The sequence below is a fragment of the Echeneis naucrates genome, chromosome 21, assembly GCF_900963305.1.
Source record: "Echeneis naucrates chromosome 21, fEcheNa1.1, whole genome shotgun sequence".
Taxonomy (NCBI): domain Eukaryota; kingdom Metazoa; phylum Chordata; class Actinopteri; order Carangiformes; family Echeneidae; genus Echeneis; species Echeneis naucrates.
In genome coordinates this window covers 19,771,943-19,788,334 of record NC_042531.1, presented here as the reverse complement: position 1 = coordinate 19,788,334, position 16,392 = coordinate 19,771,943, and the positions used below count along the sequence as shown (strand labels likewise).

The window sequence follows — 16,392 nt, the reverse complement described above, 5'->3', positions numbered from 1 at the left end:
ACACATGCACGCACAGACAGAGAAACGGTGAGTGAGTGAAGAAGGAATCCCTTCGCTGACATCACACCATCTAAAGATGACAACACATGTCCAGTTGGCCAAAACACCTAGGCCGAAACTAGTCAGTATTTCCATTATTGAGGATTTTCTTCATTATTATAATCTATGATTATAATGATACAGGATAAAGATGGAGGGTCATGGCCAAAAATAATGGCACCCTTACGCTTCTGTCAGATAATGCACCACTTTTCCCATAAAATCATTGCTCTTACAAATGCTTTCCAGTTCACATGTTTATTTCTTTTGTTTACATTTAAATTAGAAGAATATTCCAAACAAAACTCCAAAAATGGGCAGGATGAGATCATTTTCACCCTCAACTTAATATTTGTTACCACATCCTTTAGAATGGAGGACTGAAATGAATCTCTTCCTATAACTATGTAATGTTTTCTCACACCGATCTACTTGAATTTTGGCACTGATTTTTTGGCAAACTTATCCAAGTTTTTCAGATTTCATCGATGCCCTTGTCCTATTGACATTTTGATATCTCTCCACAGTTGTAATGGATTCAGGTCCCACTTTATAGAGAACAAAATGAGGCATTTCAACAAACGAACATGTTTCCTCTGTTAAAACAAACAAAGCAATATTCTGAGTTTTTATTAAAGGTCAAGTTTATTCTGAAGGCAGACCTCCAGATGGTTTTTGATTATAAGTTTTATATTAATACAGTAAAAATATCAAAGGTCTCAGTCCAAAGAGAAATGCTCATAGCCTGTCTCCAGAAAACTAAGTTTCAAAACCAGCTGTGAGGACCTCTGTGATGTCACAGCAGACCAGTTACCACCCTCAGCAAAAGCCCCACCCACCTCAGATCGTCCCTTCTGATTGGCTGATGAACCTGTTGTTACTAGAGCTCCAGAGGGAAACCCGAGAGAGGAGATGTAAGGAGATGGTTTTTGACTTTCAAACCACAGAAATACCTTTGATGGTGGTCATCACTTAAGATAAAGCACTTGAGGAGTATACGATATAGACCTTTAACAGTAGGTGTGAGGACAGTGTATGTGAGATTGAGGCTAAAACACATTTTTAATGAACGTCATTCAGTGCAACAGTGATAGTGATGTGTTTCATGGCATGGTATCAGCCCACGGTATGGTCTATGTGGTGTAGAGGAATAGATCATATCACAGTCACCCTTCGATAAATACATTATCACTATTGATCAGTTTCTGCTAATCAACCAGAGACTGAATTATTTCTTTAAAAGTAACACACACTCGTGAGCATTTCATGGTTTTGTCATTTGTCTCTGTGTGTGTGTGCGTGCAAAAGAGAGCTGTAGAGTGGTGTCTGTCATGACTGTGACATGGGTCATTAGACAAGACAGACTTTCTCAGCTTCTGTGGTGCCAAAAACAGGCCTGTTACAAAGCATGGCGTCACTGTATACCTCAACTTTGAAACCTTCTCCGACATGCAGTTTTGTGGAGAAAGGCCTTCTGACAAGATAGAAGGGAACAGCAATCCAGCATATGATGCCATGCTCCATCAGATCTTCAGCTGCAGATGTGTGCAGAACTGCACACTGGTGCAGAACACAAAAGCGTATCAGTTTCTGTTAACAGAACACTTCTCAGATAACCTGTTTTTGCAAGACTGGTGTCAAATTTTGCATCATCCCAGAGAATGGCTAGAATTAGAAACTATGTTTATTTGTTTGTCTGTCTACCAATCAATCACTAATCCCACATCAGGTCAAGGCGCTGCATGGGAGCTGAACTGTTATTATAATGGGATGCAAGAATATTTTAGCAGAAAGGGCATTGGATTCACTCAGGGTGGCATTAGTTCGGCCTCCAGTTCCACTGTTAGGAATTTTGGAGTAATTTTTGATCAGGACATGTCATGTTATGTCATGTTTGTCCCTCATATGAATCAAGTCTCTAGGACAGAAACATCCTGTTTCAAGAGGATGCAGAAAAACCAGTTCATGTATTTGTTACCTAAAGACTGGACTGCTGTAGTTCATCACTATCTGGATGTCCCAACAGTTCTCTGAAAAGCCTTCAGTTGAGTCAGAATGCTGTTGCACAAATAGTAACAGGAACTAGAGAAAGAGATCATGTTTCTCCTGTGCTGGCGTCTCTTCATTAAAAGTAAAAGTGAAATTCAGCGTAGAATTTGGGCCTGGTTCTGCTTGAGTTTTCTGCCTCTTAAAGGAAGTTGCCACCGTCACCAAGTGCTTGCTCATGGGGGGCTCTGTTGGGTCTCTTTAAATAATTTAATAAATAGTTTGGCCTAGACCTTCTCTATGTAAAGTGCCTTGATGTAACTTTGTTAGGATTTGCCGCTATATAAAAACAAGAAGAAGATAAGAAAAGTAAGAACTTAATATCCTTCTCCTAACAGACAAAGCTCCATCATAACTCAGAGAGCTCATAGTTCCTTATTGTCCCAGTAGGTCACTTCACTCTCTGGATGTAGGTGTTTTGTGGTTCCTGGAGTCTCAGAGAATAAATCAGCAGGCAGATCTTTCAGCTATCAGGCTCTTCTTCTATGGAACCAACCCCCAATATCGGTCCGGGGGGGCCGACTCACAGCTTTAAGATCAGGCGGAAAACCTTCCTTAATGACAAAGCCATCAATTAAAAATGTAAGGTTTCATTAGTGTTTTGTTTCTTTATTATTATGCTGCTATACGCCTGGACTGCTGAGGGTTACACTGAGCACCTCTCTCTCTCTCTCTCTCTCCCCCACGCATGTACATTACATCATTACGTCTCTAACTTAGTCTCTTCCTGTAGTCTGTGTTTTGTCCCTCCTGTCCAGGTTTCAATCACTGTATGTTTTGTATTTTCCATGGCATCTTTTACCTCCTGTTCTCGTTCTCCTTCCATCCCTCTACTGAGTCTCCCCTCCTCTCCTTCCCGCTCGCTCTCACTGCCTCTGCATCTCTGTCTCTCTCAACCCAACCGGTCGAGGCAGATGGCTGCCCCCCCTCAGTCCGGTTCTATTTGAGGTTTCTGCCTCTTAAAGGACGTTTTTTTGTTGCCACTGTCACAAATTGCTTTCTCTTGGAGGGATTTGTTGGGTCTCTGTAACAACTCCATAAAGAGTTTGGTCTAGACCAGCTCTATGTGTCTTGCTTTGCCTTAATGTAACTTTGTTGTGATTTGGCGCTGTATAAATATATTTGATGCAATTTGATTTCTTTTGAGCAAGTCCTGATTTTTTAACGCCTCCTCCTGAGGTCATGTTTTGGTCTGCGCTGTTTGTAGCTGGTAGAGACTCTGTTTGAGTGGAACTTGTGCAGCTACAACATCTCCCACTACATGTCAGTTTTAGACAATGCCTGGTGAATATTTGAAGGGGGGTTACTTGGACCACAGGGACACTTACATAACAACTCAGCAGTTACATTTACACTTAGTCTTGTTTCTTCTCCAGCCCAGTAAGACTCTGCTTGTTTATGGAAATAGCCTATCCCTGCTGGTGCTGTATGACTGACCGTGAGGCCATGTGCACACGTGATCAGGATTTAAGTGTCCCTGCATCTGTGATGAAGGTTTTATTCTGTCATAAATCCCTGTATGTGGGCTGTGTGTGTGTGGACCCACGGTCTGGTAATCTTGTCAAGTCAGGAACGTCCAGGCTTTCCTCATGTCAAATGCATCAGATCTTGTGTCAATATCAGTTATCCACTGACACAGCCAGTTTACATGCATCAGCACAAAGGCTACTTCATAATTTCTTGTTTACCTGTCAGTTCAAAATGCAAAGTGAATTGATTCAAATGTTTCAGAGCCGCATAGTTTTTCACACGACAACTTCTGTACATTATGCACTGTTTTCAGCAGCGTCTGGTGAAACAATTTTTCTGTTTGCAATGTGTTCAACGAAAGGTTAACCATCTGAACCATTGTAATCTCAAATGGATGTGACAGATTCATACTCAACTATGTTTAAACCTTAAAGTGATATTATGCCAAGCTAAAGCTGAGAATATACCAGTAAGCAAATGAGAATACTGATACCTGAAATAAGATGTCTGCGTGGGTTTCCTCTGGGTACTCCAGTTTCCTCCCTCTGTCCAAAGACATGCATGTACAGGTTAACTGGTGTTGTTAAATTGACCGTAGGTGTGAATGCGAGTGTGAGTGGTTGTCTCTGTGCTTATGTGTTGGCCCTGCGATGGACTGGTGACCTGTCCAGGGTGTACCCCACCCCTCGCCCAATGTGTGCTGGGACTGGCTCCAGCAGCCCCACAACTCGGATACGGGTAAAGTGGATGAAGATGAATGAATGAATGAATGAATGAATGAATAAATGTCTTGATAGTCATAATTTCACAAAATTTGTATTGGATGTACCAACCAGCTTCACAGGATTTAGTTTCTCTCAGTGCTTACCTGAAATCTTTCATGTTTTTATTGATCCAAAGAGTAAAATGCTGGACCTTTCATACGAAGCCAGTTACATTTACCTGAACAAGACCATATATCTAAAAATATAACAATCTCACTTATAGCTAAAACGCAGTTGTTTGTGGTTTTTACGTACTGTATTGAAGCAGAAGTGGTTTGTGTGCACAGCGGCAGGAGGGCAGAGAGCATGTTTAAGTAACTAAGAAATAGTTGCAAACGTACATACCAAAGACACTGCATCAGTGAAAGGCGCAGGTGAACAGGAGATGAGTTTTTGTCCAATCGTGTTGCTGCAGCAGAAGCAACAGTGACATTGACAAAGTTCTTGGAGTCCCTTCAATTCAAGGTCCTTAAAACTCCTGAGTGCATAACAATGTGCATGTTCATTACAGTTTCAGGATTTAAGTGACAATATCATGGTCGCTGTCTATCTGCGCAGTCCTACACCAAACTGCAAAAAAAGAAAGAAAAAATCACAATGCTTTTGAAATGTTACTTGGTATTGGATGTGTAGCTGGGCAGCACAGCAGCATAGTGGTTATCGCTGTTGCCTCACAACACATAGTGTGTTTGGTGTGGATGTTCTCCCTGTGCCTGCATGGTTTTGGGCCTACGGAGTGGGAGAAAACTGGGTACTCCGGGTACCAACATCCAAAGCCATGCAATTGTCCGTAGGCCTGAGTGGGAGTGTGTCTGTCTCTGTGTGTTGGCCTTGTGATGGACTGGTGGCCTGTCCTGGGTGAACCCCACCCTCTTCCAGTGTGAGCTGGGATTGGCTCCAGCACCACTTCGGCCCAGAAATAGATGAGCAGTAGAAGTTGTATGAATGATGCGTAGCTTTAGGCATCAGCATTGATATTAGGCAGGGGAAAATACAAACCAGAACTAAGATCCTTTTAAACTGTAGGATACTTTTAATCTGGAAAACAACTTGTGTGTACCATTAATTCTATGGCTAGCACAATGAACTTGGGGCCAACAAATTAAAGACAACAGGATCAAATTTCTTGGCGCTTTTAGAAAAAGTGCTCACAGAGATTTGAACAGTCTCTTTTTCCCTGATGTTTTTCTTCTTACATTACTATCATAGTGAGCACAATAATTGCATATATTTCAAGTAAAATAAAAAAGGCACTTACAATAAGCGATTTGATTGGCTCATTTGAGGTGATGCTATGGATTAGCTGCACCTGCAGTCTGTAGCACAATCATCAGAGAAAAAAAACAATGCCCTGTGAAAATGATTACATTTTTTTAAGATATCAAACATTGGCCATAGATCCAGATAGAACCGTCATCCAGTCCATTCTCAGATTCCAGTTTGCCATTTGGGGATGCCTGGTATACAGTTACAAGTTATATATTTTTGTGATGTCAAACTTGAGGACAAATTGATGTCTAGATTGTGAGGTTTTCCATTTTTTGCAATCTAAAACCGTCCACTGAAGACAGTGACACAAACTGTGTATGCCACACACTGAGCCCTACAGAGGTTGCAAAGCATCACTGCACAGCTCAGTGTTTGAGACATATTCACAGTTAAAATACCAAAGATATCAGAGCTTAGCTCAGACTGCAGCCCACATAGTGTCAGATACATACTAGCTGAATATAACCAAACCTTTCTGCTTTGAATAAAAATAAAATAAAATAAAAAAAGCTTCTAAACCTGCTAGGAAGCAGCTGCCTTTGGTTAAATATACTCTGAAGTCACATGTCTTCCCTCCTTTAAGAGCAAGATTCCTATGGTTGAGACTGACAGCAGTCTCCAGGCAGTTCCTAAACTTGTTGATTGAAGAGCTTCTTTGGCGGGAGGCAGATACAGCTGCCTGTCTCCCTGCTCTGTTTTTACTGAGGCAGCCTGAACTGACAGAAATGTCAGAAATGAGATGTGCATATCTGTGTGTGTGTGTGTGTGTGTGTCTGTGTGAAGGTTATTTGGCTGATTTAAAAGTGTCTTTTTTTCCAACTAGCTAAGAGAAATAATGTATTTCAAAGTTTGGGTTTTTCTAAATCTTCTTGCAAGAAGCACATAAAAGCTGTGTGTTAATTCTTTCCTTTACAGGACACATCCATGTAGGTGTGGTCACTCATAGCCATCATAGACCACAAAGGCCAAACCGATTACCAGCCATGCCTTCTCATACTGTTGTGTCACCTAACAACCTGGAATACTGAGTTCCAGGGATTCAAAGGATCCTTCAGTCTTTCCATCTGAAACTGAAAAAGACAAATATTGCTTGCAATATACAATATACTGAGTAAAAAAACATGGATTTCATATTCCTCAATTGATTAATTACTATCATTTGAGATACTGTAGCTTATAGACTGATATTTTTGTGACATAACAGTATACAAGTATATATAAGCCAAATTGTAAATTTGTAAAATTGTAAAATTAACAAAAGGGTTAGTACTGTTGTTCCACAGCGAGACGGCTCTGGGCATTTCTGTGGAGCCTTGGGATAGACTGGTGACCTGCCCTAGAAATATAATGCCTTCCACTTTCCTATTATCACAAACCGACTGCCCCAACACTGCTGTGGTTGAAGGTTGTGAAGCCAGTGTACACGAACATTGCAACATGACTGAATGTGAGTAGTGAGTAGTAGAGTAGGTAGTGACTTAACAAACTTGTTGAGTTCCATATTTGGCTTCACTGGCATCATTTATTAGTTTGAAATAGTCCCACACTGCAATTTCGACCGTGTTATGTTTGTGCGTTTTGATTGTGCATTGCATTTAGGTACATTGGGCTTGTGGAATGGTCAGTTAACAACTCATTCACTTTTTTACCGCTTATTCTTTTCCGGATTTCAGGGGTGCTTGAGCCAATCCCAGCCAATGCTCCAGGCGAGGGCGGTGCACACACTGGACTGGTTGCTAATCCATCGCAGCATGGTCAATTTATCTAGTTTGAATGAATATGTTCTTTAAATCAATCCAAATTCCAAAATTTATTAAAAATTTAAATTAATTGCTACATCCCTACCTAGTACCTATTTCAGAAAAAAATCATGAAAGGCTTTGAAGCTCTTGGTTTAAGCAGGTGTAGCATTAACTGCTTGGATTGGGCCCCAGTACTTTACTTTAAAAGCATTCATTACTGGCACACAATGATTCTTGGGACGAGTTGTGCCACAAATGATTTATCTGTTAGATTTTGCTGTTTTTCAAAGCTGCATATGAAAAAAGCCCAGTCATGACATTGCAATTGGTCCTCTAATACAGCCCCTGAAGTATGCAAACCATGACGAGGGACACTGCTATAGACCTTATTTCCTCATTCAAGGAAATATTATACTGTGCTTACTCTTCACCATTAATGTTAAAGGAAGCAACAAACATATACAAGCTAACTAAACTGAAAAGAAACTTGAAACGACAATGAATTGTCCTCTGTAGAATCTTTGTTTGCATGCATTTCATCTTTCATCAGAAAGTCAGAGAAGAGGAGGACACAGGACAGAACAAAATGGTTGTGCAGTGTTAGAGTATATGTCAGTGACAGCAAACAACCCGCTGGTGATGACTTTTCTCTTTCTCCCTGTATTTCCCATCTTTAGGTTCCAGTCTCTATTGGGTAACATGGACTAAGAGTGTTATCGTTGGATATCTTCATTCTGTATTATGATGTGAGGACCAAAAGTATTGATAGCTGGGGCCTCTGTGTTGAGGGAATTTCCGGCTCCCATCCTTTTCCAGTAATGACAACCTTTTTAATCAAACTTCATTGTTCAAATATGAGGATTTTATGTTGAGACCACAAGAACAAATCAGCAAAATGCATTGTTGCATTGATAACCAGCCCAGGCAATAAGGAGATCTCTATCATCTAAGCTGCGGCTTTATCAACTGTTTTCACTTCTAACGGCTATTACTTCATCAGACGCACAACATGCGTCCTTCACTGGCTACAGCAGTGCTACCACCCAGGACCCGTTCCCACAATCCACCAAACCTGGCGGTGGGTGGCCGTGAACACTTGTCAGCCCCACGAAGGCGCAGCCCCCACCTCCGGCACACCCTCAGCCCAGAGAACCTGCGGACCCTGGCGGAAAGGGGCGGAGCTTCTGTGGATACCACCTCTGTCGTCAGTAGTCCCATTGGGCTCCCACGGGCTAACAGTGACACAGACTTGGTCACCTCCCAGAGCCGGTCCTCACTCACAGCGTCCACTTTGGAGTACACCCTGAACCGGGGTCAGAACCTCGTCATATCATGGGATATCAAGGAGGAAGTGGATGCTACCGACTGGATCGGCCTGTACCACATTGGTGAGATTATTATATTTAAATATGTAGTTACTATTATGGCTGCTTTTAATTCTGCTGGGGAAGGTCAAGGCCAAACCTGCATTCAGAGTGCAGGTCTCAAGTCCTTGACAGTAGGTTCAAGTCAAGGACCTTTAAATGACACAGCATTCAAACTGTTTTTGCAATGTGGAATGGATAGATGCCTTCCTACCACTAAACCAGGTGTGTGTGTGTTTGTTTTTTTTGGGGGGCATTGATGGTAGGGCTACTCATGGAGAAATCAGTTGCCAGTCTGTGTGTGTGCGTGAGAGAAAGAATAGGGCAAGGAAATGCATCTGAAGGAATACACAGCATTTTTAAACATCATATATAAAAAAGAAGAGCACAGTGAAACTCAATATGGGATTGGCAGTGTTGATATTGTAACACAAATTAGTTAATTTAAGGGAAACACACTGAGTCCATTTAAAATCTTTTCCTCGTGTTGCTTTGATAGTGATGACAGCTCCAAGACTTCATGGACTTTTCAGGAACATCTCTTAATGTCTGTGAGTCTGCCCAGAATGAGAGAGGGCACTGGGGTTAGGCCTAAGTTTCCAATCAACTAGCTTTAGAAGCACTCATTGTCCCTCATTGTGAAAGATATTCATTCATTCATCTTCAACTGGTTATCTGTTTCCGGGTTGCAGGTAGATTTTATGGTATATGATAGCTATCAGACTCAAAATCTCCAGAACAAACAGAAAGACAGTGTTTAATAATTTTCTTACTTCCATTTTGTTGTCTGCACATCCCCCTAAAATGCTATTACTATTTCGGAAAATTACCAGCACTCAGTACCAGATCTGACTTGACCCTACCTGTCCTCAAAGCTTACCATCTGATCTTGGTGGTTTATTTTTAGAAGCTGAGAACAGCCAGGTAGAGTGTTGTGCAGGAGCTTCCACCTCCAAGTCAATACAGAAACTGGAGCCACTGAGACCTTACACAGAACTGGAAGCTGAGTCAACACGTAGCAGCTCTACCTCGGTGTTCAATAACACGCACTCCATCACAAATCATGCATGTCTTTGTGGCAAGCTGGGTGGGATCCAATATTGTATGCTAATCCTGTTTAAGGACAGGAATTTGACAGGGGGAAATACATTGACCTGTGTGCTGAGGAGGCTATCAGTCTCAGACTGTCTAGCAGGTTTGTCCATTGTGGTGAAAAGTAATACAGGAGCTCCTGTGGTCCACTGGCACATCTGTTGTTAAGAATCTATGACATCACCTTTTCGGTGCTCAAAACTCAAAGCAATTGCTCATCTGCTGCAGAGTACCGCACTATTACAACCTGGAACCTACAATCTTAAGTTAAATGATTATTAATGATTACTGTTTATTTAATTTAAATAATATGCAACCACACTCTTCATCCATTCTTTAGCCATAACATTTATTCCCAAAGGGTCAATGTGGAGGTGGAATCTTGGGACTGTTGGGGGAAGGAAAAGAAGAACATGCATTCTTCACACAGGTAGACTCTAGGCTCAAATGCAGAGTTTTCTTTCTTTCAGGCAATAGCTAACCACTGCACCACTGTGTCATCCCAACACTCTGAAGAATATTTTTCTTTCTCCAAACTCCAAACTCCCCACCATCTCGTCCACTGCATCCTGCTGTCAGTACAGACATGACTGAACCAGCCATGGTCCCTTGGCTCTGTCATGACGTCTTGCCTGTGATGGGTGGGCTATTTGAAGAGAGCAGAGCCCCAGTTTTACACATAGATACCAGTTTGTTTAAAACAACATCCCTGATAACATAAAAGATGCCTTGCATGGATTTTCACCTGAGATTGGTGGCATTAGGGGAAATGCAGGAAAGATAATCCTGCAAAGTTCTACTGCTCGGCATCATCATTATTAGGTCAGAAGCCTCCGTAACCTTCATCAAAAGTAATTTAAACATTCCTGCAAATTGGGTTTTAAGTAGAAGAGCTCCACCCCATTTTATTCCCATGTGTATGGCAATTAACCTACCAGATCAGTGAATTTCAGTCACTGACAGTTTTTCGGATTATGATATTATATTTCACACTGCACATATGTTTGTTACATTAGGAGACATAGCTTTTCCTTTATAGGCATTTTTTTTACTTAGGCCTCACTTAATATCTGTTAGCATAAAGGCAAAATTTTAAGTTGACAACTCATAAAAACCACCACAGTGGTTGGCATCAAGTGGTCCGATGCAGGGTCACAGTTGATGGCAATTTTCATCGCTTGACTTTCAAGGCTGGCCTCAAACTCTATTGTCCTTGTAAAGCAAAACAAATGTGTTAGTGTGTAAATGATAATGGATTAGATGATCACTGCTGACTTTTTAGATTGCCATTCTTTCTGAATTCAGATGACCCACAGCGCTGTTATTATTTTAAACCTTACACACACACACACACACGCATTTCAAATATAGACAAAGGTAATTATCATACTTTAAGACTGATTCTCACTCCTGAAGCTCCTCCTCTTGATGACACTACATCCAACTGTTTCTGGGTGCTGTGGTCAAGTTTGGCCATGAAGGTGGATTCAAGGTGGTTATTCTCTTGAACCTGTCATTTATCTGTGGACCTGTTAAAACATAAACCCAAATGCTGCACACAATAATCTAATATAAAAAAATATGAAATATAAAATATAACTTTTTTTTCTTGCCTCCAAAGAGAGAATGTCTTGACCGCTTTTTCAGTGGCCACCTGGCAATTATCCCTTTTCAGCAAATCACACAAAAGCACCACACCCTCTTTCTCCAACTTAGTGGATGAGGAGGTAGGTAATTTACATGGCTTTTTAACATTTTTAGCAGGAGTCTGCTCACGTGTGGCTTTCCTCTTGAGTGAGTTCACAACAATTTCTGGGCAGCCAATCCCAGCAAAGTTTAGATCTGAAGTAGTTCATTTTATATTTGAGGCGCTGGATCCACCCATAACATACACTGAAAGATCCTGGTTCTTTGAGGCAGGGATATTTTTTGTCCAAGGCTTCTGCTACTTGACATAGTCAGGCACTTGATGGATTAGCAGTGTACTCAAAAATTGCCTCAGCTAAATTTCCAAGAATGTCTGGAAGTAGTGAGATGAGATCTTTGGTACCAAAGAGAGTCCCAGAACAAATTAACCTTTCATAACCTGACAGAAGCAGAATTTCTGTGCTGACAAAGAAACTAGGGATTGGAAATTCCACAGGCCATCCCTTTGATTGCTGGGTGAGGCTTTCAGTCATGGCTCTTAGAGAAACAAGTAAACTCATGGAGGTGAACTATCAGATCACAGACAGATAGGAGCTGTCTCCATTTCTTAAGGTAAGAGTAACTATAGGAGGTTCCTCAATATACACAACATTGATAGTTTCCTATCTGAGATGTCAGCTATTGAAAGCAAGAAGAAAAACTTGTTACCAAAATCCTTCCTTAAATGCAAACCTCCTTAAAATGCAAACAGAAATCCCTACAAACCCCCAATGTATCTTGAACAAGTGAAAGAAGCTCTCCAACTGTTCCTGGTATTCCAGAGGGTAATGTCAGTTTCTGAATATCATGGTCTGAAAGTATAATCCAGAGTAGTGACCAACTTCATTTTATCATAACCTATAAAAGGTTTCTCTATGTTAATTAATTAAAATCTTTAACCCATGTATAAAATAGAGTGGCGGTAAGAGGTCCACTGAGCTACTTTTTAGAGTGCAGTTGTATCTATGTAAAAGGTTATTCACAAAAATGATAATTTATTGAATGAAAACCTCATTATGAACTACTAGTATCTTCTGTGTTTTCTGTTTGTCATAAGCACACACTAAGATACCCATAATTATACTACTGACATGTCCATAATTTTTACCTTCCATTATTGTCTAAACTGGGAGGGTTTGCAGCCTCTGTATTTCTCATCTTGATCTATAGTGTCTTTGATGAGTGCAAAGCTGGGGAAACCCTGAGTACAACATACAACAGGTAACAAGAGGCTCTGAGCAACATATAGTTTATTCTAAATTTTATTTTTGTTAAACAAATGATTAGCTACATTTGTGATGACCTCCAGGACTTAACCTGCGTGGATAAGTTTCCCCTGTGGCTACGATGCTGTGCGGTTGAGAGATAGTGTAAGCTGCCGGTGCCTGGTGAGGCGTCAGGTCACTTCATATCGATCATAGGGCTGCCAGGACTTCATTATCTGCTCCCGGGTCTTATACCCCAGAGGGGCTACCACTTTGCTTGACTAAGCAGACACTCAATGATAAGCAACCTGCCCTCCCCTCTTCTACCCTCCTTCAAACGCAAACACACACTCATGCTCCTCACATACATACTGTATATGTGTGAGTGTGCAGTCTTGAAACTCTCCACCAATCACATGGGTTTGGTGCTTCATTTATCTGCATGCAAAAGTGCTACATCCAGCAGAATTCCCCCTCTCTGTTTGTAACTCGGAGGAAGTTTGGTGTTTGTCCTTCTGATGAAAGGTTGCAGAAAGGTTATTTTGGGAATGGATATCACTGATTAAAGAAAGACACTGCAGACTGAAGTTACTGAAAGGCGGAACAGATGCTGCTTGGTTGCTTTCTGAGCATTTAACATTTTCAATTCATTGAAGATTTCTTGTTTTTGAAATTTCACCACAAGCCTGATTTGTCCAAACAAAGAAATGAAAACATTAACTCTAATCCTCTAACCAAGTGTTGTGCACTTTTCCAGATGAAACCAGTCCATCCAATGTGTGGGACTGTAAGAACAGAGGGGTGAATGGCACCCAAAAAGGTCAGATTGTTTGGAGACTTGAGGCTGGGCCCTACTTTATGGAGCGTAAGTTCACCCTTGACATTTAGTTCACGCTAGATTCTTAGACAAAAAAAATGTGAATATTTCTTGTAGCATAAAATGGATTTCATGTAAACTTAAAAACATGCAGTCTATCTTATGCACATATAACTAATAGTAATTGCATTATATTGAGCTTATATTTATATATACTTTAAACCTTTGATGATCTTTTCATGTTAAAATTGTTTCTCATCTGCAGCTGAGACCAAAATCTGTTTCAAGTACTACCATGGAGTGAGTGGAGCCCTGCGAGCTACAACCCCCTGCATCACCGTGAAAAATCCAGCAATCCTGGTCTGTGGCCACATTCAAACCTGTCAGTTACACATGTGATGGGCGATTCGATCACAACTGGATGGCGCACATGTTCATATCATGGCCACTTGAGATTTGAACTCCGTTCCCTGTGCTGTATGCAATAAACCAGTAGCAGGGTTGTTTCTATTCAGACTGGGTCTGTTGTCAGAGTGAATCAATGTCCTGTGCACAGGTCTCGGTTAGATAAAATAGTAATCATTTGAAGTATTAAAAAAAAAAAATCTATATGTGGTGGTCATTGTTCTTATTGTGGTGAGCCGTCACAAATAACTAAATTGTGTAGAGAACAGAAGTTTAACAATATATTGGGTTCATGATGAAAGCGTGTTGGGACTAATGACACTGTGGAGGACGGCATTCAGTCTGGCCCAGGATGCATTGGTGTTCACACTGCTAAAAGAATCTGCCTGCAGTGTGTGTGTGAGAAAGAGAGGGAAGGGAAGAGAGAGATTCACCAGGATCAGCTTGAACTCAGCAGCAGCATTTCCAGTAAAATGATGATGTGAGATGTGAGTCAGATGCTGAAAAGAAACGTTTGGTTGATTCTTACATTTCTCACTAGTGTTGAAGGACAAACTAAAATTGCAGCAGGACTGAATTAATGGTTGAAGCTAATTATTTTGAACCTAAACAAATATAAAACCAGTGACTGTCAGAAAGAAACAATGTTGTTTAGAGCAATGATCAGCAATCATGTAAAGCCCAAATGCATATATACCATGATTGACACAGCCCAGGTCATTGATGACCAAAGACTCGTGACAGAACCAGTCCCTAAAACTTGATTGTGCACATCAGCAACATTATCAGTTAACTCTGCTACATCTAATATTGAGCCCCACCATCTCCAAGGTCTTCTGTCTTCTTAGTATTTCGATGTGTGTGTGGTGTATTTGTTCTGTGCAGAAGGTAATATTGTCTCTTCTCTCAGGTGGAGGGTCTGACAGAGCAGGTGGGTGTTGAACATCCTCGGAAACTGATCAGCTTTACTCTGACGGGTGAGTTGAGATGTTTTTATATTGAAGGGTATTTTGACTAGTATCACAAAATGTATATTTAACACTGCTCACAGCTTTGCAAAGTCCTTTTTAGATAGCTCTTGTAATCACACGCATTCAAATTTAGAGCACATCTTCAAATCGAGTCAATAACTGAAAGTAAATCTGATAAAGGCCAAAAACACAGCTTTTCAATTTGTCTTCGTCTCACAACTTCATCTGGGAAAAGCCAGAGTAAACTCTTGAAGCTGTTCAGGAAATGCAATGGCCCTAAAAATAAAACAGGTGTTTTCCTGACAGAAAAAGGATAATATCAGGTGTCCGATAAAATTTAGGCAAAATCAGATTTAGATCTGGAATCGTTTTACAACCTGCTCACCCGAAAACTTTTCTCTCAGGTGCTGGGATGACAATGTCTGACACAAAGTGTGGTAATATAATACTAAATACTAAATATAACTAAACTTTGTTTAGCATCTGCAGATGCATAAAACATTGGGCATTATTTTTACAGCAAAAATACCCTTCAGGGCATCCGTTTAACATTTTTATTTTAGAAAAAGCTGATTTGAAAGGGTTGTATAAATTAACGCCAAAATTGACCTTTTCACTTCACCCACAAATTACTAGAGTTACTGAGGTTTGGTCAAAATGGGTTTTCTATGTTCCCTGGATGCCCTTGCTTGCTACAGAAGTTGTGAGAAAAAAGGATAAATGTCCTGTTTATTTGTGTTTGTGGTTTTCTTTTTTTTTGGAGGGGGGGGGGACTCCACCAGAAGGAGTTTTTCAGTACAGAGAGTAAAAAGTGTTATAAAAGCTGCTTTGTTCCAGACGCAGTCAGGCTGGTGAATAGGATGCAGAATTACATATCTGCATAATGCAACTTCAAGGTCATTTCTCTGTAACCAGTGAAATGTTGTCAACTATCCTCAACTTTACATTGAAAAAAAAAAACAAATACTGTCTCATCTGAGCCTCTGGTTTGAAACCCCTCTTTCTTGAACCTTCTTTTTTCAGACTTGCGTGCCACTGGCCTAAAGAAAGGCATGTTTTTTAATCCGGATCCGTACCTTAAAATGTCCATCCACCCAGGGAAGAGAAGCGTCTTCCCCATCTTCAGCCATCACGGGCAGGAGCGAAGATCAGCCATCATTGCAAACACCACCAATCCTGTCTGGCACGGAGAGGTGCTTTATGCACTATACATCTTTGTCAAACTATGTGTTATTAACACATGACTGACAGTACACTGACTGTGTGTGTTTGTGCCTTTCTACAGAAATACACATTTGTAGCACTAATGACAGACATCCTGTATATTGAGGTGAAGGACAAGTTTGCAAAAAGCCGACCAATCATCAAACGTTTCCTTGGTCAACTGACTATCCCTGTGCAGAGGCTAATAGAAAAAATACCTGGGTAGGTGACAAACATACTCTATTCATACTTTATAAGATTTCCTTTGTTCCTCATATGTGAAGTATGTAGTGGATCAGTGTAGGTTAGGGTTAGGTCT

General features: G+C 40.8%; 1 protein-coding gene across 2 annotated transcripts in view; it reads left to right on the top strand.

Annotated features, from left to right (window-relative positions):
• hecw2a (HECT, C2 and WW domain containing E3 ubiquitin protein ligase 2a) overlaps positions 1-16,392 on the top strand; it is a 42,185-nt gene that overhangs the window by 4,615 nt on the left and 21,178 nt on the right. For both annotated transcript variants that reach the window (XM_029530850.1, XM_029530851.1), the window contains exons 2-7: positions 8,008-8,718; positions 13,435-13,542; positions 13,760-13,854; positions 14,810-14,876; positions 15,894-16,063; positions 16,156-16,295. In XM_029530850.1, coding sequence (XP_029386710.1) covers positions 8,340-8,718; positions 13,435-13,542; positions 13,760-13,854; positions 14,810-14,876; positions 15,894-16,063; positions 16,156-16,295 — 959 coding nt within the window. In that variant the 5' untranslated portion in view covers positions 8,008-8,339. The remainder of the gene's footprint in view (positions 1-8,007; positions 8,719-13,434; positions 13,543-13,759; positions 13,855-14,809; positions 14,877-15,893; positions 16,064-16,155; positions 16,296-16,392) is intronic.